Source organism: Balaenoptera acutorostrata, chromosome X (assembly GCF_949987535.1).
Source record: "Balaenoptera acutorostrata chromosome X, mBalAcu1.1, whole genome shotgun sequence".
Taxonomy (NCBI): Eukaryota; Metazoa; Chordata; class Mammalia; order Artiodactyla; family Balaenopteridae; genus Balaenoptera; species Balaenoptera acutorostrata.
In genome coordinates, this window is record NC_080085.1 from 126,754,878 (window position 1) to 126,781,746 (window position 26,869).

The 26,869-nt window shown below is 39.0% G+C and overlaps 1 protein-coding gene and 1 long non-coding RNA gene across 2 annotated transcripts; both read left to right on the plus strand.

Annotated features, from left to right (window-relative positions):
• Positions 1 to 2,229: 2,229 nt before the first annotated feature.
• LOC130706321 (late histone H2B.L4-like) lies at positions 2,230 to 2,712 on the plus strand. The gene has a single exon (XM_057537711.1). The coding sequence runs from the start codon at positions 2,230 to 2,232 to the stop codon at positions 2,710 to 2,712; it is 483 nt and encodes a 160-aa protein (XP_057393694.1).
• Positions 2,713 to 9,896: 7,184 nt separating this feature from the next.
• Positions 9,897 to 12,830, plus strand: LOC130706499 (uncharacterized). Its single transcript, XR_009006732.1, has 3 exons — positions 9,897 to 10,270; positions 10,645 to 10,745; positions 12,693 to 12,830. It is a non-coding gene; the product is annotated as an uncharacterized LOC130706499 (long non-coding RNA).
• The last annotated feature ends 14,039 nt before the right edge of the window (positions 12,831 to 26,869 follow it).

Sequence of the window (26,869 nt, forward strand, 5' to 3'; positions counted from 1 at the left end):
ATACCAAATAGTGTGACTGCAGACCTCTTTGTCTTAATAAATTGAAGCCAAAAGCAAGTGCTGAGAGAAAGTAACTGTCATCCTAGAGTTGCATATCTAGCCAAGGTATCATTTAATAGTGAAGCTCTGCTACACATGAAGATGGACCTCCCCAAACCACACTCAAATGTAGACTTGCTCCACCGGCTGCTGAGAGTACAGTCAGGTGCTAATCCTCAGCCATTGACCCTTTCAGATATTTCCTCAGCTTCAGAGAGCTAATTTGCCCAAAGTTAGGGACTTCCTGAGACGGTCACATCCAATGTCTGAACAAGGGGAGGGTATAAATATATGTCTCATCCCATCCTCAGATGGTAATCCCGATTAACATTCCCACATAATTAACCCCATCTCAGTGCTGGCTTCCTTCTAGAGCTTAACTGAGAAATGAAGACTTTTGAGAAAAATGAAATCTTATCGTGTTTACATCAACTGACACCATGTTAAAGGAACTTCTAAAGAATGTAATTTAGGAAGATGGAAAAAGATCACAGCAGATGATCTGAGATGCAGGTAGGAATGTTAATAGAATAAACTAGCAAGTAGAGGTAAATGTAAAACAATGACTGTACACAAAAGTTGCAATAATGATTACAGTTCCTTTGAGGAATCAAGTAAACAAGACATAGCTAAATACTGCAGTTATGCAACACTTGGATGATAAGAGTGTCCAATGAGAGCAGCTCACGTCCTGTTCACTGGTTCGGCCAGTGATGGACTGGAAGCTTGTGAGCCACAGCCTTCGGCCCAGTGTGGGAAAGTGGCCAGGGAAAAACAAATAAAAGCATTCTTGGGAGGTTCAGACTTGGAGATTGTGGAGGAAACTGGAGGGGTTCCTTCCCTGTTGTTTGCTTGCTAGCTTGTTTTTAATCACTGTAAGTTAATGATTTGAATTCAGAGATTGTACTGTATGTGTCTCTTGTCCCTTGTATACAAGTAAGGGAAGGATTTGACTACTAACACATCAAGTGGGATTTTTGTATTTTCATTGGTAAATAGGATTCTTTAGAAATGAGGAACGGCAAGCTTCCTTCACTGGTTTTATCACCCTATTACATTTTCTGGTAATAAAGATGAGCTTTCCGCTTTCATAATTGGAAACATTTCATGAGCAGTAGAAATAGCAGTTCTTTAAAAGTGCAAATGGACACAGCTTTGGAATCTTGACCATTTCAGATGAAACCACATTGATGAACCCCCCCCCCCCTTTTTTCAATTCTTCTTAAGTCATTTTTTGATTCCAATTCTGCAATTTATTGGTAAGGAAACACATTAAAGAAATGCCTTTGTCTGTATTGTCATGTATTCTTGCAAGAAATACGCTTTTATTTTAAAGAACTTCCCATTTATTCCTTCCATTCTTCCTATGGTGTTTTCTTAGAGAATTAATCATTGTTTTCAATCAACAACTCTTACGTTTGTTCACAAATTCAAGCATGTGGGGTATTTTGAGGACCTAAGGAATGTTAAGAAAATTTTATATTTGAGAAATGTTTAAGTATTTTTACTAATTTTAAAAGTATTCCCATTTCTGTTTGTGTTCCAACTTTGGACAATGTGGCTTTGAGATTTCGATTTTTTCTAATTCACTGGGGGTTTTGATCATAATTGGAGGCAGTAGATGGTCAATTATGTCCCATGATTTCGAGGAGCACTCTGCAGACCATGTCAGAGACTTCTGGCTCAAGCCACGGAGGCTCAGCCATGGAAAGACAAGATACTACGTGGGAGTAAAATGGCCCGCCAAGTGGCTAAAGTCATTCTGATGACGGCGACGACTTGAGTTAGGAAGGTCAGACTCGCTCAGGAAGCTCAAACTGATTTTTCTTCAGTGTAGGTGACTTGGGTGACATCTTTTCAGAGTTCTCATGCATAAATAGTAGGCATAAATCAGCTGAGGTGAACTTTGCCTACATGGGGCATAGTTCAAAGATTTTCTGGTAGAGGTCACGGAAAGTTTAAGGTCACCAGATTTCCACTGTGATTGGCTGACTGGAGGCCAAGCAGGGGGCCATCCAATCACAGGTGACATGGGGTTCCTTAGTGACAGACCTCCCTGCTTTGCATTTTATCCAGTCAGATGGGAGCATTGCCCGTGACGTCATAGAAGGCAGGGAGTATAAACCGGGCCAAGGGACCTCGACGGCCGCACTGTCCTTCCCTCTGAGCTGCGGGGAAGACGATTCCGACATGCTTGAGCCTTCGTCTGAGGCGTCTGAAGAAAGCCCGGGCACCAAGGAGACGTCTGAAGAAAGCCCGGGCACCAAGGAGACGTCTGAAGAAAGCCCGGACACCAAGGAAGCCGAGCCGAAGAACCCGAAGCGCCGCTGCAGCCGCCGTCGCCGCTGCAGCCGCCGCCGCCGCCGCTGCAGCCGCCGCCGCCTCTCTGACGGCTTCGACAGCTTTGCCACCTATTTCGGAAGGGTGCTGCAGCGGGTCCAGGAGGGCCTGAGCCTCTCGCAGGAGGCCGTGAACGTCATGGATTCGTTCGTGAAGGACATCTTTGAGCGAATCGCCGACGAGGCGGCGCGCCTGGTCCGCTCCAGCAAGCGCTCCACCCTCACCTCCAGAGACATGCAGACCTCCGTGCGCCTGCTGCTGCCTGGGAAGAGGGGCAAGCACGCCATATCCAGCGCCACCAAGGCAATAATTCGGTACACCACCGGCAAATGAGCTGCCTCCGGACCACCTGAGCATCGCAAACCAAAGGATCTTTTCAGAGCCACCTCAGTTTTCTTCATAAGAACTGTATTCTAACAAACTTTGATCGACTTTAGTTTTTAAAGTGTGTCATCCTGCTAATTTTTAAACATCTTTTTTACAAAGAACTAAATATTATCAACTACATTTTAATATATCTATGGTCTAATTTGCTCAAAATGAAATAGTGAGTTTTGTTCAATAATCTTGCATTATACCACTTTACTAAAGAGTGAGTTCTTTTCTTTTTCTAGGTCAACCTTTCACAGGGTCTGTAAGATAAAGTTATTTACCTTTTTCACTCTCATTTTCTCATGAATGTATGGCAAAATTTTCCAGAGATTCATTATGTACCGTAAGGACAACAAATTAAGTGCAGGAACATGTATAAGAATTCAACAGACATATTAGAAGAGATATTAAGGAGGTTTTCTTTTTCTTTTTTTTAAATTGAAGTATAGTTGATTTACAACGTTGTATTAGTTTCTGGTGTACAGCAAAGTGATTCAGTTATGCATATATATAATCTTTTCCATATTCTTTTTCATTACAGGTTATTACAAGATATTGAATATAGTTCCCTGTGCTATATTGTAGGACCTTGTTGTTTATCTGTTCTATATATAGTAGTTTGTGTCTGCTAATCCCAAACTCTTAATTTACTCCTCCCCCCTCCTTTCCCCTTTGGTAACCATAAGTGTGTTTTCTATGTTTGTGAGTCTGTTTGTTTTGTAAATAAGTTCATTTGTATCATATTTTAGATACCACATGTAAGTGATATCATATGGTATTTGTCTTTCTTTGACTTACTTCACTTAGTATGATGATCTCTAGGTCCATCCATGTTGCTGTAAATGGCATTATTTTATTCTTTTTCATGGCTGAGTAGTATTCCATTGTAGATATTCCACATCTTTATCCATTCGTGTCAATGGACATTTAGGTTGCTTCCATGTCTTGGCTATTGTAAATAGTGCTGCTATGAACATTGGGGTGCATGTATCTTTTCACATTAGAGTTTTCTCCAGTTATATGCCAAGGAGTGGGATTGCTGGATCACATGGTAACTTTATTTTTACTTTTTTAAGGAACTTCCATACTGTTTTCCATAGTGCACCAATTTACATTCCCACCAACAGTGTAGGAGGGTTCCCTTTTCTCCACACCCTTTCCAGCATTTATTATTTGTAGACTTTTTGATAATAGCCATTCTGACTAGTGTGAGGTGATACCTCATTGTAGTTTTTGAAACCGTGCACCTCAGGTTGGGACTTGAACCTAATCTCACCTCAGATGAGACTCGAACCCACCTGACTTGCACCTCAGATGGGACTTGAACCCACAATCTCTGGCTTAGGAAGGTACTCAAATCCACAATCTCCCAGGTAAAACTGCACACCTGGTCTCAGGACTTAATGAAGTTCAGGTTCTTTATGTCTCACTGCAGAAGGAATTCAGTGAGAGGAAAAGTGATAGGTAAGAAGTAGATTTATTGAGAGAGAGACACACTCCACAGACAGAGTGTGGGCCATCTCAGATGGTGAGAACGGGCCCCCACGTATGGAGTGGTTAGTTTTTTATGGGCTGGGTAATTTCATAGGCTAATAAGTAGGAGGATTATTCCAACTATTTTGGAGAAGGGGTGGGGATTCCAGGACTTGGGCCACTGCCCACTTTTTGGCCTTTTATGGCCTGGGAACTGTCATGGTGCAGGTGGCTGTGTCATTTGGCGTATGCTAATATATTACAATGAGCATATAATGAGGCTTGGGCCTAGCCTAATAGGTTCTAACTGGGCCTATCTTGGGCCTAGCCTAGTAGGTTCTAACTGAGACAGGATCTTAGTTCCCGGACCAGAGATTGAACCCACGCCCTTGGCAGTGGAAGCATGGAGTCCTAGCCACTGGACTGCCAGGGAATTCCCCACACTGTTTGGATTATTGTAGTTTTGTAGTAAGCTTTGAAATCAGGGAGTAGGGCCTAGCCTAGTAGGTTCTAACTGAGACAGGAAGGAAGGAGGCAGGGCACAACCATTAAAAGAATGACAGCCATTGGGAAGAACAGGATACCAAAAAAAAGCGGTTAGAACCTACCTGGAAATTGTTCAGGACAAGAGGTCCATATTCCCCTATAACATTTTCCCTATCATAATCATACCCAGTCACAGTTCCTGATCATTTGATGTTCTTAAAAGATACCATTATTATTCACCAAGGGCATAACATCTTCCCTTAATGAACTATAATTCTGAAGGAACATAGTTCACATTTATTTAAATTTTTAGCTGTATCCACTGAACTTGATTTTATTTTTTGCATTTTTAGATCATAAACCATATGGAGTTAATTATCGTTCCTGAATTAATTTGAGTGGAAGGGAGAGTTAGACAAATGTGTTTTAAGTATATAATGAATATTATTTTTATTCTCCTCAGTACCCTCACTGTCTATCAGAATATCTCCCATATATATTGTTTCATAATGGGTTATAAATATAAATAATTTATGTGTGGTTTAAAATGCCTCACAGCCGGACAAAGTGAAAGTCTCTTTTCTAATCAATATTCCTGCATCCCACTCCCCAAAGGTAACCACTGCTATTGTTTGATTTGTATTTGGCATGCATTTTTCTGTGCATATTGAAATACACATACGTAAATAGGCACAATGGTTTACACATTAACTGATTTGTTTGTTAGATATGAAATTGGAATCACAGAATAACACTGATCTGCTACTTATGTTCTTCATTTAACAAGATGTGTGCTTTTTAAATTGTTTTCATTAAGGTATGATTTAGAGAAAATAAAATTCACTCCTTTCAGTGTCCAGTTCTATGTCTTGAAAAGTACATACACTTGTATATGTACACTTGTATACAGTTGTATAACCACACCACAATCAGGATATACGAGTTCCATTATGCCAAAAAATTCTCCTGTGCCTTTTTGTAGTCAACCCATTCTCCCCACCTCAACCCTGACAACGACCTATTTGTTTTCTGACTCCCAAATTTTGATAGCTGTAGGTTTTCACTTTTATTTTCATTTTAATTCTGTTCTATGTATTTTTAATTGAAGTATAGTTGATTTCTGTTCTACGTATTTTTGATTTCCCTTGAGACTTCCTCTTTGACCCATGAATTAACTTGATATGTGTTGCTCAGTTTCCAAGTTCTTAGAGATTTTCCTGTTATCTTTCTATTATTAATTTCTAGAATTTTATTCCATTATTGTCAGATAACACATTCTGTTTGGTTTCAATTTTTTTAAGCTGTTAAGGTTTGTTTTATGACTCAGGATATAGTCTATCTTGCTGAATGTTCCACGTGCATTTGAAAAGAGTGTGTATTCTGCTGTTTTTGGGTGGACTGTTCTATAAATGTCAGTTAGATCTAGTTGGTTGATGGTGGTGTTCAGTTCATCTATAACCTTGCTAATTTTTTGTCTACTAATTCTATTACTGAGAGAGGAGTATTGAAGACCCAAATTATAAATGTGGATTTGTCTATTCCCCTTTCAGTTCTGTCAGTTTTGCCTCTTGTATTTTAAGACTCCGTTGTTAGATATAATACATATTTAAAATTGTTGTATCTTCCGGGTGAATTGACTGACTCTATTTATCCCTGGTAACTGTGTTTGCTTTCAAGTCGACATTGTCTGATAATGTAAAGAATCTATAGATTCTCCTGCTTTCTTCTGATCAGTGTTTGCGTGGTGTATTTTTATTCATTGTTTTACTCTTAAGCTACCTATATCATTATATTTGAAGGGAGTTTCTTGTAGACAACATATAGTTGGGCCATTTTTGTTTTTTGTTGTTTTATAAATCCATTCTGACGATCTAAGTCATTTAGTTATGTATTTAGACCACTGACAATTAATTATTGCTATGTTTCTATTTAGATCTACCACTTTATTGTGCATGTTTTGTTTGTCCTCTCTGTTTTTCATTACCCTGTTTCCCCTTTCTTTGGCTTATCTGAATGCCTTTTAGTATTTCATTTTAATTTTCTATTCTGAATTTGAATATATCTCTTTGTATAATATTTTTGTGGTTGCTCTGTGGATTACAAACTCCCTACTTAACTTTCCACAGTCTATTCAGAATCAATACTCAGAATCATTACGTTACCACTTCAGTTGATATGTAGAAACCTCACCTTAATAGATCCCCTTACCCTCCCCCCTTTACATTACATTTGCCTTATGTATTATAACTACACTGAAATCTACATAGATACCTACTATAGCTACTTTATTGAAAACTCCATCTGTTAATGTTATATTTTGCTGTGATTTTCCACTATTTACCATGATTTTGGAAACCCATTCAGCTGCATCTTCATATTCACTTTCTCCCTAGATCTCCATGAATTCTAAATTGGTGGAAATGTAAATTGGTACAGCCACTATGAAAAACAGTAAGGAGGTTCCTTAAAAAACTAAAAATAGAGTTGCCATATGATCTAGCAATCCCACTCTCTGAGCATATATCCAGAGAAAACTCTAATTCAAGATACATGCACCCCACTGTTCATAACAACATTCTTTACAATAGCCAAGACATGGAAACAATCTAAATGTCCATCGACAGATGAGTGGATAAAGAAGAGGTGGTATGTATATACAATGGAATACTACTCAGCCACAAAAAAGAATGAAATAATGCCATTTGCAGCAACATGGATGGACCTAGAGATTATCATACTACGTGGAGTCAGAAAGAGAAAGAAAAATGCCATATGATATCACTTATATGTGGAATCTGAAATATGATACAAATGAACTTATTTACAAAACAGAAACAGACTCACAGATATAGAAAACAAACTTATGGTAACCAAAGGGGAAGCGGGGGAGGGAGTGATAAATTAGGAGTTTGGGATTAACATAGACACACTACCATATGTAAAATAAACAACAAGAACCTACTGTATAGCACAGGGAACTATAGTCAATATCCTGTAATAAACTATAATGGAAAAGAACATGAAAAAGAATATATGTATATATATCTATAACTGAATCACTTTGCTGTACGCCAGAAATTAATACAACATTGGAAATCAACTATACTTCAGTAAAAAAAAAAAAGTAATATAGGTCATTATTAATAAATTAAGCAATACCTTGGACAGCATTGAATGCCAGTGTCCAGAGAAATTAGAGCATTTAGAGCCCTGGTGGCTTCAGGATACAACGGGAAAAGCTTTAGAGTAATTTCAAGCTCACGTACTGAGCAGGTATCCATAGCAGTTCCCCTGATTTACTTCACCTCTCCTGACTTCTTACCCTTATCTAAATTATAGGATTAAATAGGGACTTCCCTGGTGGTGCAGTGGTTAGGAATCCGCCTGATAGTGCAGTGGACATGGGTTCGAGCCCTGGCCCAGGAAGATCCCACATGCCTTGGAGCAGCTAAGCCCATGAGCCACAACTACTGAGCCTGCACTCTAGAGCCCATGAGCCACAACTACTGAGCCTGCATGCCACAACTACTGAAGCCCACATGCTTAGAGCCAGTGCTCCACAATAAGAGAAGCCACTGCAATGAGAAGCCTACACACCACAACGAAGAGTAGCCCCCACTCTCTGCAACTAGAGAAAGCCCACGCGCAGCAACGAAGACCCAATACAGCCAAAAATTAAATGAATAAATACATAAATACATAACTTAAAAGAAATGTTTAAATTATAGGATTAAGTAGGTAACTGAGTAAGTGGTAAGCGTAAAGGAGATACAATTTAGAGTACCAGCTGTTTACATTCATTTCCTACCCTCCATATCCTCTTTCTCAGAGGAGACGTCTGTTCTGACTGACCCCTTTCTACCCACCATCCTAGAAAGCAGTCATTCACATAATCCCCAGACTTAATTCTCATCATCATCAATCATCATCACCAACACCAACATCTGCATAAGAGGTCACTGTGTCTATGAAGCGTTTGTCAGTCTTCTTTCATTATCACCCTCCAGGAGCCCTTTCAGACATTTTTTGCCTAATTACCCCCAACCCCACTCCCCAGCGGAATGTGAAATTGTTAATACTCCAGATGTAGTTTATCTGTTTATGTACGGTGGTCCTTTGGAAGCTCACAGACCGCTGTAATATCTATGAAAACCCTAACCTCAAGAACCAGTCTTTGACCTCTTGGGGGTGATGTCGTCTGTCGAGAATGCATGGTATATTGTGATTAGGGCAAAAGCTGGAATCCCATTCCTGCTCCGTACGTCCCTCGATCCACACTAGAAAATCTGTCATGATTCGACGCCCAGCCTCGATAGACCGTCCCTGGAGCCACCGTCATCCCTCTCCGGGAGAAATTTCACTTTCCTCTCTGTATCCTCAGATGCCCTTTCCTCCCTAGCAGGTACAAGCAGCCTAATCATTTCCATACGTTTTCACAAAGGACAGAAGAAACACTGGCTTCAGACGGCTTCTGCTTCCAGCCTGGTCACAAACTTCCCACGCGGCAGGGGGAAGGAACACCAGGCTTGGCTTCCTGCTGCTGGGAGGGTTAACACAGGGTGAACAGAGATTAACCACCTCAGCAGTACATGTCCTGATACCTTTGCTAAAGATCTGCCACCAGCAACTAAAGGGGACCAGGCTGCCAGGTCCCACCCCTGGCTCTGGCTGTTGGCGTGGGGAACAACCTCTTTGCCATTTGTCTCTGTGCTCAAGAGCACTTGCTTTGTAGTCACACACATCCATGAAGAGAGGGTAGTGATACATCACTAGTGGGGCTGTTGTGAGATGAAATCCAGTCACTAACATGAAGAACCTAGATCTGGGCCCCTCTAAACAACCTGCTTCATAAATAGTAGCCCTTTCCTCCGTCAATCAGAGAGCTCATGTGGTCCTCACCCGCCCCTTCAGTTGGGGCCCCTTAACCAGATTGCAGGTCAGAATCACCTTGGGGATCTTTTTCTAAACCCTCATATGAATTTCCCTTGTTGGTGGAAAGAGGGCTTCTGTATCAAAAGCCATTCAAGTTATTCAGCCATGATAATATGGGCCTTAAAAAACAGATATGCCCATTTGGCACCCGTAGTGTGTGGCAGTGTCCATTTCCCCTTCATTCCACCAGCATCAGTTATTAACAGCTTTTGTCTTTATTGCTAAATATGAGCTCTTCTTTTTTCCAGACCAGTCCCAGTGGAAGAGTCACCTCAGAAGGTCTGTCCTTAATGTTATAAATTCACAGGCTCCTCCCCTAGGGTTGCCAGATTTAGCAAATAAACATACTGGATGCCCAGCTGAACTTGAATTTCAGATGAACAAAGTAATATGGCACGTGACAAATTTACACAAAAAAGGATTTTTTGTTTATTTTAAATTCAAATGTAAATGGTTTAAATATAATCTGGTAACCCTACACATGGAGGGATCTGGAGGGGAACCAAGGTGCTCCAGTCAACCAGCGCAGCTGAGCCCCTAGCAGAAGCCAGAACCCATGCTCATCCCTGGGAGTGAGCTCTCTCAGATGCACCAGCCTAACGGAGCCTCCAGCTGATGGCAGCCCCAGGTGAGACACCACATGGAGCAGAAAACTATCCAGCTGAACCCAGTCAACCCACATTATCCCGAGAAATTGAAAAACGGCTATTGTTTTGGTGGTGTTTGTTCAACAGAAATGGATATCTGAACCATGTCGTTTTGGTGAACTCTCTTTTTCTATAGTCTGTAATCTTTGGATAAGATAGGGACTGGCTGATCTTTGAAGGTTCGATAGGACGTCGTGATAATTTTGGCTATAGTCTCTGTGTGGGTTTATATGTGGGTATAGTCTGTGAAATTTCCTCAATTCCTTCTGGGATTCCCAAGATAAATTTTCACGACGTATGATCTTCATCATACTCTTGGAATTTTAGAAATTTATTCCTGAATTCCCTTCCGCAGACGAGGCTCCACGGCCGTCGTGCTTGTGAAGGGAAGGAGAGGTACTGCTACAAACTGCTCCCTGCGGCCCATGGAAAGCCGTGTCCTCAGAAGATGCCTTGGTGAGTACGTTGTCAGAACGAGGGCTGTTTACTCATTTTGCGAAGGGTTTCTCAAAGAAGGTGTCCTGAAACACTTTCTCCTGCTACAGGGATAGCCTTGCAAGGAAGCCACTCTTCTCGAGTACACGTAGGATGCCTTCACCAGACCTCAGAGACATATGCATTGCAGTCCTGGTCCTTTCTGACTGTCCCAGTGCAGCACTGCTGGGTGGATACGTCTGTGCAGTTCTGGGGTTCGTTAATACGAAGACCACTACCCTTGTGGAAATCTGAGCCACATTCTACAATATCACCTTTATAAGGAATAAAGCTGATGTATTTTCACCTTATTTTTCATATTGCTTAGTTGGTTTAGAGTCAAGATATGGAGAAGGGGTGTATTTTCAAGGCCCCTTAAAGACTCAGTCATTTTAGAGCAAGACCATAGGAATAGTGTGGGACCCGGCGAGACACAGAAAAGGGAAAGGAGCTGTGGATCTATTTGTAGACCCACTCCTGAGGGCAGAGTAAACACGTGCTCCATAAGGGCAGGTTGGTTCAAGAACTTTGAAGGGAGAGGGCCTGGGCTGTGCAACCTGTTTGTTCAACCAACCTCACTAATCAGGTAAGTGATTCTCTAGATAGAGGAGTGAGTGTAGAGAGAGGTTACATGGGTTTGGCCGTGGCTGTCCCTCCACGTGGAAGGAAATATTGCGAATGGAGGCTAGGAATTCCCCAGGAAAAAACAATGTATCGTTCAATTGACCCAGGTTTCTGCCTATTAAGTGACTATGATGTTTTAGGCCTGCCTCCCTGGAATAACTCTGAGATTTGTAAATGACATTTTTGCGTATGTATCAAGATCATTGGGTGACATGATTATAGAGAGTTCTTAGTTCTCTGCCACAGATGGCTAACTGCTTAGCATGGGCTGTGAGAGTACACGTTCACCCTCAGAGGGAGGGCTAACTCATCTGCAGGAACCCTACATACTTCCCTGGGTCTCTGTGTTCTGATAATACACGCCTACTGTCTCTTTAAAGCAAACACAACTCCTGACGACAAGCACATGTTTTGTCCCACGAAACTGGACAGATTTTTTGGCCAGTTGCCGGGGTCCCAGTCTAGTGCTTCAAATTAGTGTGTTTTCCAAGTGGCAGCCTGAAGAGCTACGGTGTTTTGCTTTAAGCTAAAGACAAGGGGGTGGAGGAGGGTGGGGAGGTATTTAAGGTGGTGGAGGACCTGCCTGAGCCAGGCGGTTACTATACTATAGAAACGTGACGTCAGTAAGGCGACCTTGACGACTTTTTAATGGAGACAGAAGCGGCCTGGCAAGGAGAGCAGGTTTCTCCTTTAGGTGTTTGGAACTGAGTTGGGAGAGTGGGTACCCGCGACGGGGGCTGGACCACCCTGCAGTGTGGGGAGACAAAGGGATCCACATCCAGGTCACTTCTTTCCCGCTTTGGGGGCTCGGTGCCCGGGCTGTCTCGTAGGCAAAGCCATTGGGGTCCTGCCCGGCCCCAGTGGGTGCGGTGTCCTGCTCCAGGGGTGTCCTCGAGCCACTTTCCTTCTAAAGGCAGGGGCGTGGGAGGTGAGACAGGTAACGACTCTAAGCCTCAGCTTTCCCCTCTGTAAAATGGGGATAAGGATGCTTTCCCTAAAGGGTCTCTGTGAACATTGAGCGATAACACGTGAATAAGCCGATGGTCCTGTGGTTATCGCAGGATCATGGATGTTTGTATGAATTCAGGCCACTTCTTATTCCTTTTCCACTTTGTTCTCAGGGGACATATGAGGAAAGGAGAAGAAAAAGGCCCTGGTGGGAAGCTCATTGTACCTTCTGGTGGTTAGGATCACTACCCAGTTGTTTCAGTGTCCTTGTCTCTAACGCAGTGCCTAGCACGGTGCGGGGCCCACAGTTACACCAGTAAAGCATGGTGATTGCTGGATCTGTCTCTCCCTGTGCAGCTCCTCATGCTGGTGGCCTTGCTCATATCAGGTGTCTGAAGGAGGCAGGTTCTGAGCATCTGTGTCCTGATGGCTGCTGGAGCTTCTACTCCAGGTTCAAGGGCAGGAGAGCCCAACACTTCACATCTTTCTTTGGAGATGCCGCCTGGCTCAAGTGAGTTCATAGATCTGATAAAAGCATGTTGTGGAATAGCTCCTGTGAGGTTCACAAAATGTACAGAAGCTACTTTGATTTAATCATGGGAAAGAGGTTCAGCACTTGGGATTTCCATCAGCAGCTACATGCTTTGTAGTAACCCTTGAGGCCCGTCTGATAGAAGTCTTTTTTTCCCCTTCCTTCCTTCCTTCCTTCCTTCCTTCCTTCCTTCCTTCCTCCCTCCCTCCCTCCCTCCCTCCTTCCCTCCCTCCCTCCTTCTCTCTCTCTCTCTCTCTCTCTCTCTCTCTCTTTCTTTCTTTCTTTCTTTTTTGGTGCTGAAAAGCAATGGATTGTCCATTTGGGAAGGAAGTTGGCCTTTAACATTCATTAGTAATAAATATACCTAAATTGTTCTCACCTTTTACATAATAATCAGTGATTCCCTTGTATCTCTCAGATGAGTATGGAAATATGCAGTAGTTAGATCTTCCTAACAACTTGACATTGTAATGTAGATTCTTCCCTGGTGACTATGGTTGTTTTTCCTTTTATAATGACATTTTTAAAAGAACCAGACAATTTCCAAGTGTTAGTTTAAAATGTCAGTGATAGAATTTATTTTTAAAAAAGCATTTGTGACTTTAGAGTTTGCCCTAACAGAATGATACTCAAGCTACATTCCCTGAAATAACCAGTTCCTCTTTAATATCATTATGATTTTCCTGAGATATAATGTTTTTATTTCTGTACTTCAGAAGGAAATGAACATCAACTTTCCCTAAATATTTGGGCATACTTTATTGCATATGATTATTTTGGTTATTTGATGACATAGTGTGGATCTGTTAATGTACAAGAGCATAATTGTAAGAATTTTTCACCTGATTAACTTAATTGCATCAGAGAATTATGAATATATAAATATATTTCAAATATTATGTTGAGGTATGGTTAACATACAAGATACTGAGCATATTTAAAGTATATGCTCTAAGGACTTCCCTGGTGGTCCAGTGGCTAAGACACCACACTCCCAATGCAGGGGGCCTGGGTTTGATCCCTGGTTGGGGAACCAGATCCCACATGCCGTAACTAAGAGTTCGCATGCCACAACTAAAGATCCCACACGCCACAGCGAAGATTCCGCACACTGCAGCGAAGATTCCGCACGCGGCAACGAAAATCCTGTGTGCTGCAACTAAGACCCGGCACAGCCAAATAAATAAAATTAAAAAAAAAAATAAAGTATATGCTCTAAGTTTTGATATATGTATGCACCTGTGAATCTAATACTACACTCAAGATAATGAACATATCCATCACCTCAAAAAGCTTCCTTGTGCTCCTTGGTAATCTGCCCACCTAGCTCTCTCCTGCCTCTGTCTCTACTTCAACCTACCTCATTCTCATACAACTACTGACTTTTGTCACTTTAGATTAGTTTTCCTTTCCTGTAATGTGGAAATATTCCATTCTATGGATATACCACAATTTGTTCTATCCATTCACCTGTTAATGGATATTTGGGTTGTTTCCAACTTGGAGCTCTTGTAAATAAACTTTCTATGAACATTTGTATATAATTCTTTGCTGGGACATACGTTTTCTCTTTCTAAGTAAATACTTAGAAGAGCAACGGCTGGGTCATATGGTAGTTGTAAAATTAACTTTGTTAGAAACTGCTAAATTTTTTTCCTAAGTAGTCAAATCATTTTTCATTGCCACTAGCAGTGTATGAGATACGAGAGTTTCATCCTCCACAGCCTTGCCAATACTTAGTATGGTCAGTCTTTTTAATTTTGGACTTTCTCAGAGGGGTGTAGTGTTTTCTCATCGTTTTCATTTACATTTTCGTAGTGACTAATGATGATGAACATCTTTTCATGTGTTTGACATTTGCATATCTCAGGTGAAGTATCTGTTCAAATCTTTTGTCCACTTATTTATTGGAGTATCTGTTTTCCTCTTATTGACCTTTGTGAGATTTTTAATTCTGGATAGCAGATCTAGGAATTGCAAACATTTTCTCTCATTCATTCAATGGCTTGTCTTCTCTCTCAACAGTGTTTTTGGAAGAACAGTTTTAATTTTGTGGAAATTTAGTGCATCGATTTGTTCATTTATGCTTTAGATTTTGCTTTTGATTTCATATCTAAGAAATCTTCACCAAACCTAAGGTCACAAGAATTTTCTACTGGAATTTTTCTAGAATTTTTAAGTAGTTTTAGCTTTTATGTTTACGTCAGTGATTCTTTTTGAGTTAACTTTTGTATGTGGTGCATTATATGGATCACAGTTTATGTTTGTGCATATGGCTATCCACTTGTTCCAGTACTATTTGTTGAAAAGACTCCTTTTTCCACTGAATTGCCTTTGTAGCTTTGTTGAAAATCAGTTGTCCATATATGTGTGGGTCTATTTCTGGGCTTTTAAATTTTGATATACATTTCTACCTTCATCCCAATACCACATTGCCTTGATTACTGTAGATTTATGAGTTTTGAAAAAGTGCTTAACCTCCAACTTTTTTTCTTTTCAAAGTTGTTTTTCATAGACTAGGCCCTTCACATTTTCACATGAGTTTTTGAATAATTCTGTCAATTTTTTAAAAGAATATGCACACTAGGATTTTTTTTTTTTTTTGGCTGCGTTGGGTCTTCATTGCTGCATGTGGGCTTTCTCTAGTTGTGGCGAGTGGGGGCTACTCTTCGTTGCGGTGCGCGGGCTTCTCATTGCATGGCTTCTCTTGTTGTGGAGCATGGGCTCTAGGCGCGTGAGCTTCAGTAGTTGCAGCACGCAGGCTCAGTAGTTGTGGTATGCAGGCCCTAGAGCACGTGGGCTCAGTAGTTGTGGCTCGTGGGCTCTAGAGCGCAGGCTCAGTAGTTGTAGCACACAGGCTTAGTTGCTCTGGAGCACATGGGATCTTCCCGGACCAGGGATCGAACCCGTGTCCCCTGCATTGGCAGGTGGATTCTTAACCACTGCACCACCAGGGAAGTCCCACACTAGGATTTTTACTGGGATTGCAAGGAATCTATAGATCAGTTTGGGGAGAATAGACATCTTAACAATACTGAGTCTTCTGACCTAGGAGTATGGTATATCCCTTCATTTATTTAGTCCTGATTTAATTTTTCTCAGCAATGTTTTGCAGCATTCAGAGTTTAGGCCTTGCACATTTGTGGACATGGATGTGCAACATAGGTTATCTCTAGGTAGTTCATACTTTTTGATGTTATTGTCATGGGAATATTTTTATTACAGTTTCTAGGTATTATATTTTCACTGAACTGTCAGTAGCCAAATGTTGCTGGGGAATCTTTTTGGTTGAAAGCACAGGTTACTCTAAGATGGAAAAGATACTTGATTCTTAATACCTGTATTAGCCAGGGTTCTCAAAAAGAACCAGTAGGATGTTTATATATAGATAGTGATTTATTTTAAGTGATTCTGGAACGGGACGCTGCTTGGAGTGTCTTTCTCTTTCAAGCAAACTTAATTCCAATTGAATTAGGACATAGGCAAACCCCACTTAAGTGGGCATCTCACCCTCCTGTGAAAGTCATGAAGCAAGGATACTCCTGCCCTGGGGACCTTTTATCATGAATGGAAATTGCATTTTGTCAAATGCTTTTTCTGCACCTATCGAGATGATCAGGTAATTTTTATTCTTCCTTTTGTTAATATGGTATATCACATTGATTGATTTACAAATGTTAAATCATTCTCATGTCCCTGGAATAAATTCAAAGGATCATGATATATGATCCTTTTTATATGTTGCTGCATTCAGTTTGCTAATATTTTGTTGAGCATTTTTGCATCTATATTCACCAAAGTTATTGGCATTTAATTTTCTTTTTTTTTTTGCAATGTCTGTCTGGTTTTGGCATCAGGTAAATGGTGGCCTCATAGAATGAATTCAGGAGTGTTTCATCCTCTTCAATTTTTTGGAGTAGTTTGAGAAGGATAGGTATGAGTTCCTTGTCCATGTCCATTCCTAGATTTTTGTTTGCTGGGAGTTTTTAAATTATAAATCCAATTTCACTACTACTGATTTGTCTGTTCTAATCATCTGTTTCTTCTTGACTCAGTCTTGTCAGGTTGTATGTTTCTAGAAATATGTCCACTTCTTCAATGTTGTCCATTTTGTTGGAATACTGCTCTTCATAGTATTCTCTTATAATTTTTTTTGTACCCCTGTGGCATCAGTGGTTATTTCTCCTCTCATTTTTTATTATTTCATATTTTGGTTTTTGGGGGTCCTCTCTCTTTTCTTCTTGGTGGGCCTGGCTAAAGGTTTATCAATTTTGTTTATCTCCCTCAAACGGCACAAACAAAATTATGAGGAAAAACTCCCAATGAGTAATGTATTATGGGTAGTTAAGATTCAGTGCCTCAGAAAACCCTCAGAGTGCAGAAAGGACGAAAGTAGACACTGTGAGGAAGAGAGACAGGTTGTCCACCAGCAAACATATTAGGAAGGAAAGATGAATTATTTCTACCCTCATCATCAAAAACCTAAATTCTTCCAAGTATTGGGGTACAGTGTGGCATGTGACTGTTTTGAGGTCACAAAACTGCACAAATATGCCGTTTTTTACTCATGAAAAACCCTGATATGATTAAAGGAAGATCACCTATGAGTGGGCAAAAGATCTTCCCCTATTTCCCAACACAGGGATGCAACACTGATAACCTACTTCCCAGATGCACATATTGCTCGGATGCCATAGGTGGTCTCCAACAGTCTGGTGCTTGCTGTCTCTGTCCGTCTGTCTGTCTCTCTTTTTCTCTTTCTCTTTCTTGTCAGCATAGGGTTAAGAGTTAAGAAGTGCCACCATAAGAACATGGGGAGAAAAACCTAGGCAATATCTCCTGAGTATTGGTTCTATCATGCCCTCCTATCCTTCAAATATAACTTGAAAATATTTTTTAAAAAAACATTTAAAAAGTAAAAGCTTCTTGAGAAACTATGGTTAACCCCTAATAAATGTATAATAATTGGTAACAAATGTTTAAAGGGTATTTTCCAAGTCAACTAATAAGAACATAACAAAGGAAATTCATAAACTTGGAAACAACTGAGGTAGCCACCCAAAGAGTGAAATAAGTGAGACACAGAAAGAAAAATACTCTATGATTTCACACTTATATGTGGAACCTAAACTGTCAGATTCATAGAACCAGAAAATAGAATGGTGGTTGTCAAGGGCTGGAGGATGGGGGAAATGAAGAGATGTTAGTCAAAGGGTATAAAGTTTCAGTTATAAGATGAATAAGTCCTGGGGATCTAATGTACAGCATTGTGGTTATAGTTAATAACACTGTATCATATACTTGAGATTTGCCAAGAGAGTAGATATTAAGTGTTCTTATCACACACACACAAAAGGTAACTACATGAGGTAATGGAGATGTGTTAATTAACTTGATTGTGGTAATCGTTTCACAATTGTATATGTATTTCAAACCATCATATTGTACACCTTAAAAAAATCACATTGTCCAACCTAAATATATACATATTTTATTTGCCAATCATACCTCAATAAAGCTTAGAAAATATAAGAAAATGTTTCCGTCTCTGAGAGGAAAATGGGCTTTGGGGTTCAGCAGTGGAGAAATCTGAGGCAGGAGAGTATTTGGGGAGCTCTAAAAGACAAGCTTTGCAAATGAGAAGTTCATATGTGATAAAAGGTTGGGATATTTGGCAATATAGGGGAAAAACGCTCAGCTGGCAAAGAAGGAGGATTATTTTCTCAATACAATGTTTTTCCAATTTTAATCAAGCCTCATTTGGCAAAAGTATGAATATATAAATTCTTAAGGACTTAAGTGGAAGTGTTTTCCCAGGAGCCCATAGTTCCCATGTATATTCTCTTAGAAGGCACAAAAAGTTTCTTGAGGTAGCCCAACACGGAAGAGTGGGTGCCTGGGCTCCAAAAAAGGCATCTGTGCTCCCAGCTACAACCCCACCCCAGGGCCACCACCTATGCCCTACATGTTGTACATTACTCTTCTCAAAAAGGTGCCATTCATTTTTTAGTCCACATTAATGACACCTTCTTGTGAAAGGCACTGCACACTGAATGGCTCAATGTGGCAGCCCAATCCAAATATGATTAATATACTTAATATCTAGTGGAAAAAGTAGACATCTTGTATGAGCAGATGGGGAATTTTAGCACAGAGATAGAAACTATAAGAAAGAGTTAAATGGAAATGCTTTCATTCAAGCCTTCACAGGTTTCTTCTGCCTTTGCATGGCACTGAAATAATTATGGGCACATTAAAGTAAATCTTTGTCTCTGAAAGAAAATTGTTGTTTTTCTATATTTGTAGCATTTCCATTTAACTCTTTCTTGTAGTTTCTATCTCTGTGCTAAAATTCCCCATCTGCTCATGCAGTATGTCTACTTTTTCTATTAGATACTTAAATATGTTAATCACAGTTATGGTAAAGTCCCTGTCTGATAGTTCTGATATCTGGATGATCTCGGAATCTGGTTTTATTGTTTTGTTTGCCCCTTGATAGTAGGTTTCTTTTTCTTTCTTTTGAGTGTGTATTTTAAAACTTTCATTTGATGCTGAACATCATGTAGAACAGTAGAAAACGAGGTAAATAATATTTGCACCTGGAAATGAACATATCGCTTCTTCTTTCAGGCTTTTCTTATGTGATAGGGCAGTTGAGTCAATCTTGTCAGTTATTAACTTGGGATTGGGATTTATCCTTGTGGTAGTTAGCTTAAATGCAAGACAGGGTTTTAATTCTTCTAGCATTGTTTTGTGCTTAGGGTAATGTCAGGTTTCCAGAGGATTTTTCTCAGTGCTTCTGCTTTACTCCTTGATCTCTGACATCCATCACACCTAAACCACACAGTGATCTCTCTCCAGGTCCCTACCCCCTTCCCAGTGGTGTTCTTGCTTGTGCCATGGGTGCTTGCTAGGCAAGTACAATTACTTCACTTTCTCTGCCACTGGTAAGCCAGTCTCTGCATCCCACTTCTCCTGGGAGGAGCTATCTTTCCTTAAAATCAAGCTACTTAATAGATCTAGAACCTTAGATCTCCAAGTGGTTCAAGAAAAATTATGATTTGGGTGTTCATCTGACTTGCTCATGCTGTTAGGTTGAAATCCACGCCTTTCATTGTTCTATATACCAGGCAGAAGCAGAATTAGATGTGCGCTTTTTAGTTGTTTCTTAGTTTCTCTTACATTCATTTTGGAATAATTTTAGATTTATGGAAAAGTGGTATATAAATAGAGTACAGTGAGTTCTCATGCACCCATCACCCAGCTTCCCGTAAGCTTCCCATCTTATGTAACCATGGTACATTAGTAAAAACTCAGAAATTAACAGTAGCACAGTAATATTAACAAAACTACAGGCATTATTTGTATTTCACCACTTTTCCCAGTAACACGCTTTTCTGTTCCTCTGATGAGTAAAATTTCCCAGTCCCTTTTTGTGTTTTGTGTCACTGACATCTTTGAAGAGTACTGGCCAGGCATTTTCTAGAATGCCCCTCAAATTGAGTTTTTCTGATGCTTCCTTTTTATTAGACTGGGGGTCTGAATTTGAGGGAATACCACAGAGATGAAGTGCCCTTCCTCCTTGCATTTTATCAGGAGGTGTATCCACATAACTTATCACTGGTAGCATTAACCTTAAATTCTTAGTTAGGATAGGATCTGTCTGCCAGATTTCCATAATGTGAAGTCACTACTTTTCACCTTGCCTACACTACTCTTTGGAAGTGAGTCACTAACCCCAGCCCACATTCAAGTGGTGACAGTAGGTAACTAGGCTTATAGTGCTAATATAATGTATATAAACATCAAACCACTATGTTGCACACCTGAACCTAATACAATATTATATGTCAATTATGCTTCAATTAAAAATGTGTTAAGACTCCACCTCTCATACTATCAATGGCTTTTTGTCCAAGAAAGGCTCAAGGACAATCAATACATGAGTCATCCAATGGCCTTATCAAGTGGACTGGCACAAACTAAAAACAACAAGAGTAACATCCTGCCCATAAAGATATGGGTTGAGCTAGTATTGGGCTGCTGAGGTGAAAAGAATGAATAGAAAAATGTCATAAAGTAAGAGGGACCAGAATGTTCCGTAGGAGAGCTAAAGTTATAGCCCACGAGAAACCAGAACCTAACAGGTAGAGAAGTCTATGGAATAGTGAATTAAGTAGCCATTTGGTGAAGTTCCCATTGTTGATAAATTTATAATCTAGGGATAACACATTTAAATTTTTTACGAATACCATCAGTTGATCAATAGATAAAGTTTTCTTACTATGAATTATTTACTATGCATTGTAATTATAAAAGAAATGAGGAAAGCGTACTCATACACAAAAAAGCTGAGACCAAGAAAAAAATAATGTACTAAGGTAGACTTTGTGTGTTAGTTATGTCAATGTAGGCTCATCAATTGTAAGAAATGTACAATTGTGAGTGGTGAGTGATATTGATAATGGGGGGCCGGGAGCTATATCGGAAATCTCTGTACCTTCCTCTCAATTTTGCTGTGAACCTAAAAACTGCTCTAAAAAAAGTCTTTAAAAGTTAAAAAAACTAATTTAAAAAAGTAAAACTGCATATAGTGAGAGCATATAGATAAAAAAATAATGTGCAGTAAAATCGAATTTTTTTGTATGTACATAGACCTATGATTTTAACATATGTATAGATTTGAGTAAACATCACCACTATCAAGATAAAGAATAGTTGCATCACCTAAGATACTTTCCTTGTGTTATTGTTTTATAGTTACACCAACTTCCACTCCTAAACCCCCGAAATGATTAACCTACTTTTCATTAATATATGTTTATCTTTTCAAGAACATCATATAAATGGAATCATGCAGTATGTAAGCTTTTTGGGGGGGGGGCTTCTTTTAATCAGCAAAACGCCTTTGAGATTCAACCCAATTGTTGTATATGTCAGTGGTACATTCCTTATTATTGCTGAATTGTATTCTAGTGTTTTACTTTTACAAGTAAAGTTCTCTAAAAAAAATATACAAATAAGCACATAAAAATGCTCAGCATCATTAGTTATTAGAGAAACGCAAAATAAGACTATAATGAGGTAGCACTTGACTCCCGCTAAGATTGCTAAAATTAAAAAGATTAACTATGCTAAATGTTGTTAAGGATATAGAGGCACCAGAAATTTGAAAACGTAAAACAGTACAACCAATTTGGAAAGCAGATTATCAATTTCTCAAAAAGATAAACATAAATCTACTATATGATCTTGCCATTCCAAAACAAACGTTCACACAAAAAAGTTGTACATCAATGTTCATTGCAGCATTACTCATAATAGCCAAAAACTTGAAACAACCCAAATGTTCATCCATAGGTGTGGAGATGAGCAAAATATGGTCTATACATGTACTGGAATACCACTCACGCATAAACATATTTGAATCATTGATACCCACAAAAACTTGGATGAACTTCTAAATAATTATGTTGATGAAAGATACTAGGCAAAAAGAGTTATACAACTTTTTCTGAAAAGAAAAGCATAACAAATAGCAGTTGCCAAGGCAACATATTGATGTGGTTTAAGGGAAATCACCTTGGAGGGAGGGAGCAACAGGATATACTACATTTCCTAACATAGGTATACAAAATATATAACCTGCTTCTCAATTTCTGCCTTCCAGGGCTCTGATATGCATAGGGACACACATAAAAGAGTAAATGAAGCCAATGTAAAATCTCCTCATTCTCAAGAGTTCTAATCAAACACTCAACAAAATACTAGCAAACTGAATCCAATAGCATATTAGAACCTAACTTAAATATAGAACAATAATATAAGAAAATGTAAAGAGTAAAACCCATAAACTAAATATCAAAACCAACGCAATGAAAATATCCACACAACATAAGCACACCCACATAAAATTACAACCCCAAACCAAACACACATACATATTACTCTTTCCAATGCCATGTAAACATACAAAAATGAGGAAAAACTCACTCAGAGTGGTCACTACCACAGACAAGCACATAGACTATGCTGGGAGTTCAAAAAGGAGCATGTAAGTTAGTGGTAACGGTAGTCACGTGAGGTACCCTTCCTACAATATTAGGTGACAAAGAACAATTTGTGTACTTTGTAATTCAAACTAAAATTTCCCTCCACAGCTTGGAGTGGGGTAAGCTATAGGGTTATTAGATTTAGGCACAAAAAAATCACAAACACAATTGTCAATTCAACCGTGTAATGGTTTGAACAAGCATATATTGGAGGTGACACCAGTTTCTACACCATTTCCCAACAGAACAATGTGAAATTTACAATTTACCCTTCAGGCACTGCTCCAGTCCTGTGATCATGTCCAAAAGTGTGGCTCTTGTCACCCTCTCTCTTTTCTCTTTCTCTCTCACTTAGCCTTGTATTAAGAAGGAACAACTGTAGAAAAATTAGGGGAAAAAGCCAATGCATTATTTACTCACATTTAAGAGGGTTGTAATATTTATTCAGACTCAAGCAATCCTTTTGTCACTTCATCCCTTCACATGTAGTATTTTTAAAAGTTAACATTAAAATTGTAAGGAGATGAACTGAATAAAAAGTTCAGGTACCATCTTTTCCTTTCTCTTAATAATTCAAGTCATTTATTATGTTCTAAAAATCAATGCTTAAAATCGATTATATACAAATAAAATTTTGTGATAAAGTTTTTTGTCAATTATAGATGTTTTGTGCCCAATGATTTTATTTCTTTTTTTAATTGACGTATAATTGATTTACAATATTATATTACTTTCAAGTGTACAGCATAGTGATTCAGAATTTTTACAGATTATACTTAATTAAAAGTTATTACAAGATAATGGCTATAATTCCCTGTGCTGTACAATATATTCTTGTTGCTTATCTATTTTATATATAGTACTTTGTATCTCTTAATCCCATACCCGTAATTTTTCCCTTCCCCATTCTCTCTCCCCTTTGGTAATCACAAGTTTGTTTTCTATATCTGTGAGCCTATTTCTGTTTTGTACATACATTTGTATTATATTTTTGGATTCTACATATAAGTGATATACCGTATTTGTTTTTCTCTGTCTTATTTTACTAAGCATAATATTCTCTAGGTCCAACCACATTGCTGCAAATGGTAGAATTTCATTCTTTTTTATGGCTGAGTAACATTCCATTGTATATGTATATCACCTCTTCTTTATCCATTTATCTGTCGATGGACACTTGGGTTGCTTCCATATCTTGGATGTTGTAAGTAGTGCTACTATGAACATTGGGGTGCATGTATCTCTTCAAATTAGCATTTTCACTTTTTCCAGATATATACCCAAGAGTGGAATTGCTGGATTCTGTGGTAGTTCTATTTTTAGTTTTTTGAGGAACCTTCATACTGTTTTCCATAGTGGCTGCACTAATTTACATTCCTACCAACAGTGCACAAGGGTTCCCTTTTCCCCATATCCTTGTCAACATTTGTTATTTGTACACTTTTTGATGATAGCCATTCTGACAGGTGTGAGGTTTTCATCTGCATTTCTCTAATAATTGGTGATGCTGAGCATCTTTTCATGTGCCTGTTGGCCATCTGTATGTCTTATTTGGAAAAATGTCTATTCAGGTCTTCTGCCCATTTCTTGATTGGGTTGTTTTTTTGATACGGAGTTGTATGAGCTGTTTAAATATTTTGGATATTAAGCCCTTGTTGGTTGCATCATTTGCAAATATTTTCTCCCATTCTGTAGGTTGTCTTTTTGCTTTGTCAATGGTACCATCTTAATCTCTAAATATATGGTGACATCAGAGAGGAGTTTCTAACCACTGGCAAAGTTCTAGGCTCTGAGAAGAACAGTAGAATAAATGAGTGACAGGGTAAAGGGATTTGGTGTTCGGATAGAAAGTTTTCTGTGTAAGGACAGAATTTGAGCAATTCCATAGGAGACTTGAATACTATAAATAAAATTGATCTTCTAATAACAAGGCAGGTCCCTTACCTGGTACCATTATTTGTGCATTGAGAATATTGTCTATATATTATATGTAGCTTCCAGAACCATAACTACAAAGTGAGTTTGGGAAAAGCACGTACCATTTATTTATATGTGACTAACCTGCTTTCTGGGGGAAAGAGCTACCCCGGGACTGTGCATAATTAGAACCTAAGAAAAAGGGTATGAAGTCCTCAACTCAGAATTTGCCATAGCTTTACAGCACTGAGCACAAGTCGTTTTCACCCAAATACATCGAGGAGAAAGGAACTCCCCCAATTCTGTGACACAGAGCCTAATTCTGCAGTATCTGAGAGACTAAATGCTAGTAACCTAGTGAGCTTTGCATGAGATAAGGAACTGGAGGATCTCAAGTCCTGAGATCTGGTCAACATGAACACTGTTGGAGTACTAACTTCCACCTCTACCAAGGAAGAGGCAACTGTCCTCTGTTTATTTTACTTTTTCATTTATATGCCTCTTCCTCTCTGACATGAGTACACGTTCCTTGAAGGCAGGTCCAGTTCTTGTTCAACTATGCATCACCTCATACCAAATATCTGCACATTAGAGACATTCTACAAATGCCTTTAAATTTATCCCTTTAAATTTTTAAAGGGATAAAACTGCTACAATTATGATCCCATCTTCCTAATAACAGCTGGACACTTACCTAGAAACCTACTTGTAACACTAAAAAAGCACTTGTTTTGGATATGTAAAAAAGACTAGGATCTGATATATGTCTCCTTGTAAGTCCTGTTATGTCCCTACCATGAAAGTACATCCCAACAATATATGTAAACAAAAACCTTGGGGTGTACCTAGTGCTCATGCAAAGAGCATTAGACATCCTGAAAGATAGCCCCCCAAAATGTAAAACGTTGAGAAGAAAGCTTCTTGCAGAGAAATGAAGAAACTGTTCATAAGCCAACAACAACAAAAAGACTCTACTCCAAATCAAGAAGTTTTAATTGGGTTTTAATTAGTGATAATCTATCCAAATTACGTATTAAGATTAGTGAAACCTGGGACATGGAAAGGGTGGGTGAATAATGCAAATGTGACATGGTCACAACACCATATCTCTTAGTCTGACCCTCCCTCCCCCTTTCTAATGAACCATCTAACAGCTTTTAGAGCCATTTTTGGATATCTTTTCTTATGGGTTTTCAGATGGTCTTTCCCATTTAAACCAGCAGAGATCATGTAATATAGTACCTAAACACAGAGCCAGGAAAGACAGATTTTACACATTACTACCCACATGATCACAGGTAGATGACTAATAATAAAATTAATCATTCAAAACTTTTTCAGCTGACCAACAGATATTTTCAAAAGAACTGATAAATACTAAAATCTTCAAAGTCCCTCAGAATTATCCCTTCAGGCAGCCTAGCTACACCATCTCTGCCCAAACTATGGACCTTCTAACCCCTTTCATTTGAAAACTTCTCTAAAAAAAAAAAAGATAGATCTCAAATCAATAACCTAACTTTCCAATATAATAAACTAGAAACAGAAGAGAAACTAAACTCAAAGCAAGCAGAAGAAAGGAGCTAATAACGATTAGATTAGAAATAAATGAATTATAGAATAGAAAAACAATAGACAATATCAAAGAAACCAAGTTGGTTCTTAGAAAAGTTCAAGAAAATTGACAAAACTTCAGCTAAACTGACCAATAAAATAAGATTCAAATTACTAAAATCAGGAATGAAAGAATGGACATTATTATCAACTTTACAGAAATAAGAAGGATTTTAAGGAGATACTATGAAACATTATATATTAACAAAAATTCCTAGGAAGACACAAACTACTGAAACTAACTCAAGAAGAAATAGAAAATCTGAACATACCTATAAGAGATTGAATTAGTAATCAGAAACCTTTCCACAAAGGAAATCCCAAGACAAGATAGCTTCACTGCTGAATTCTACCAAATGTTAATACAAGAATAAACACCAGTCCTTTTCCAAAATATAGAAGAGGAGGGAATAGTTTCC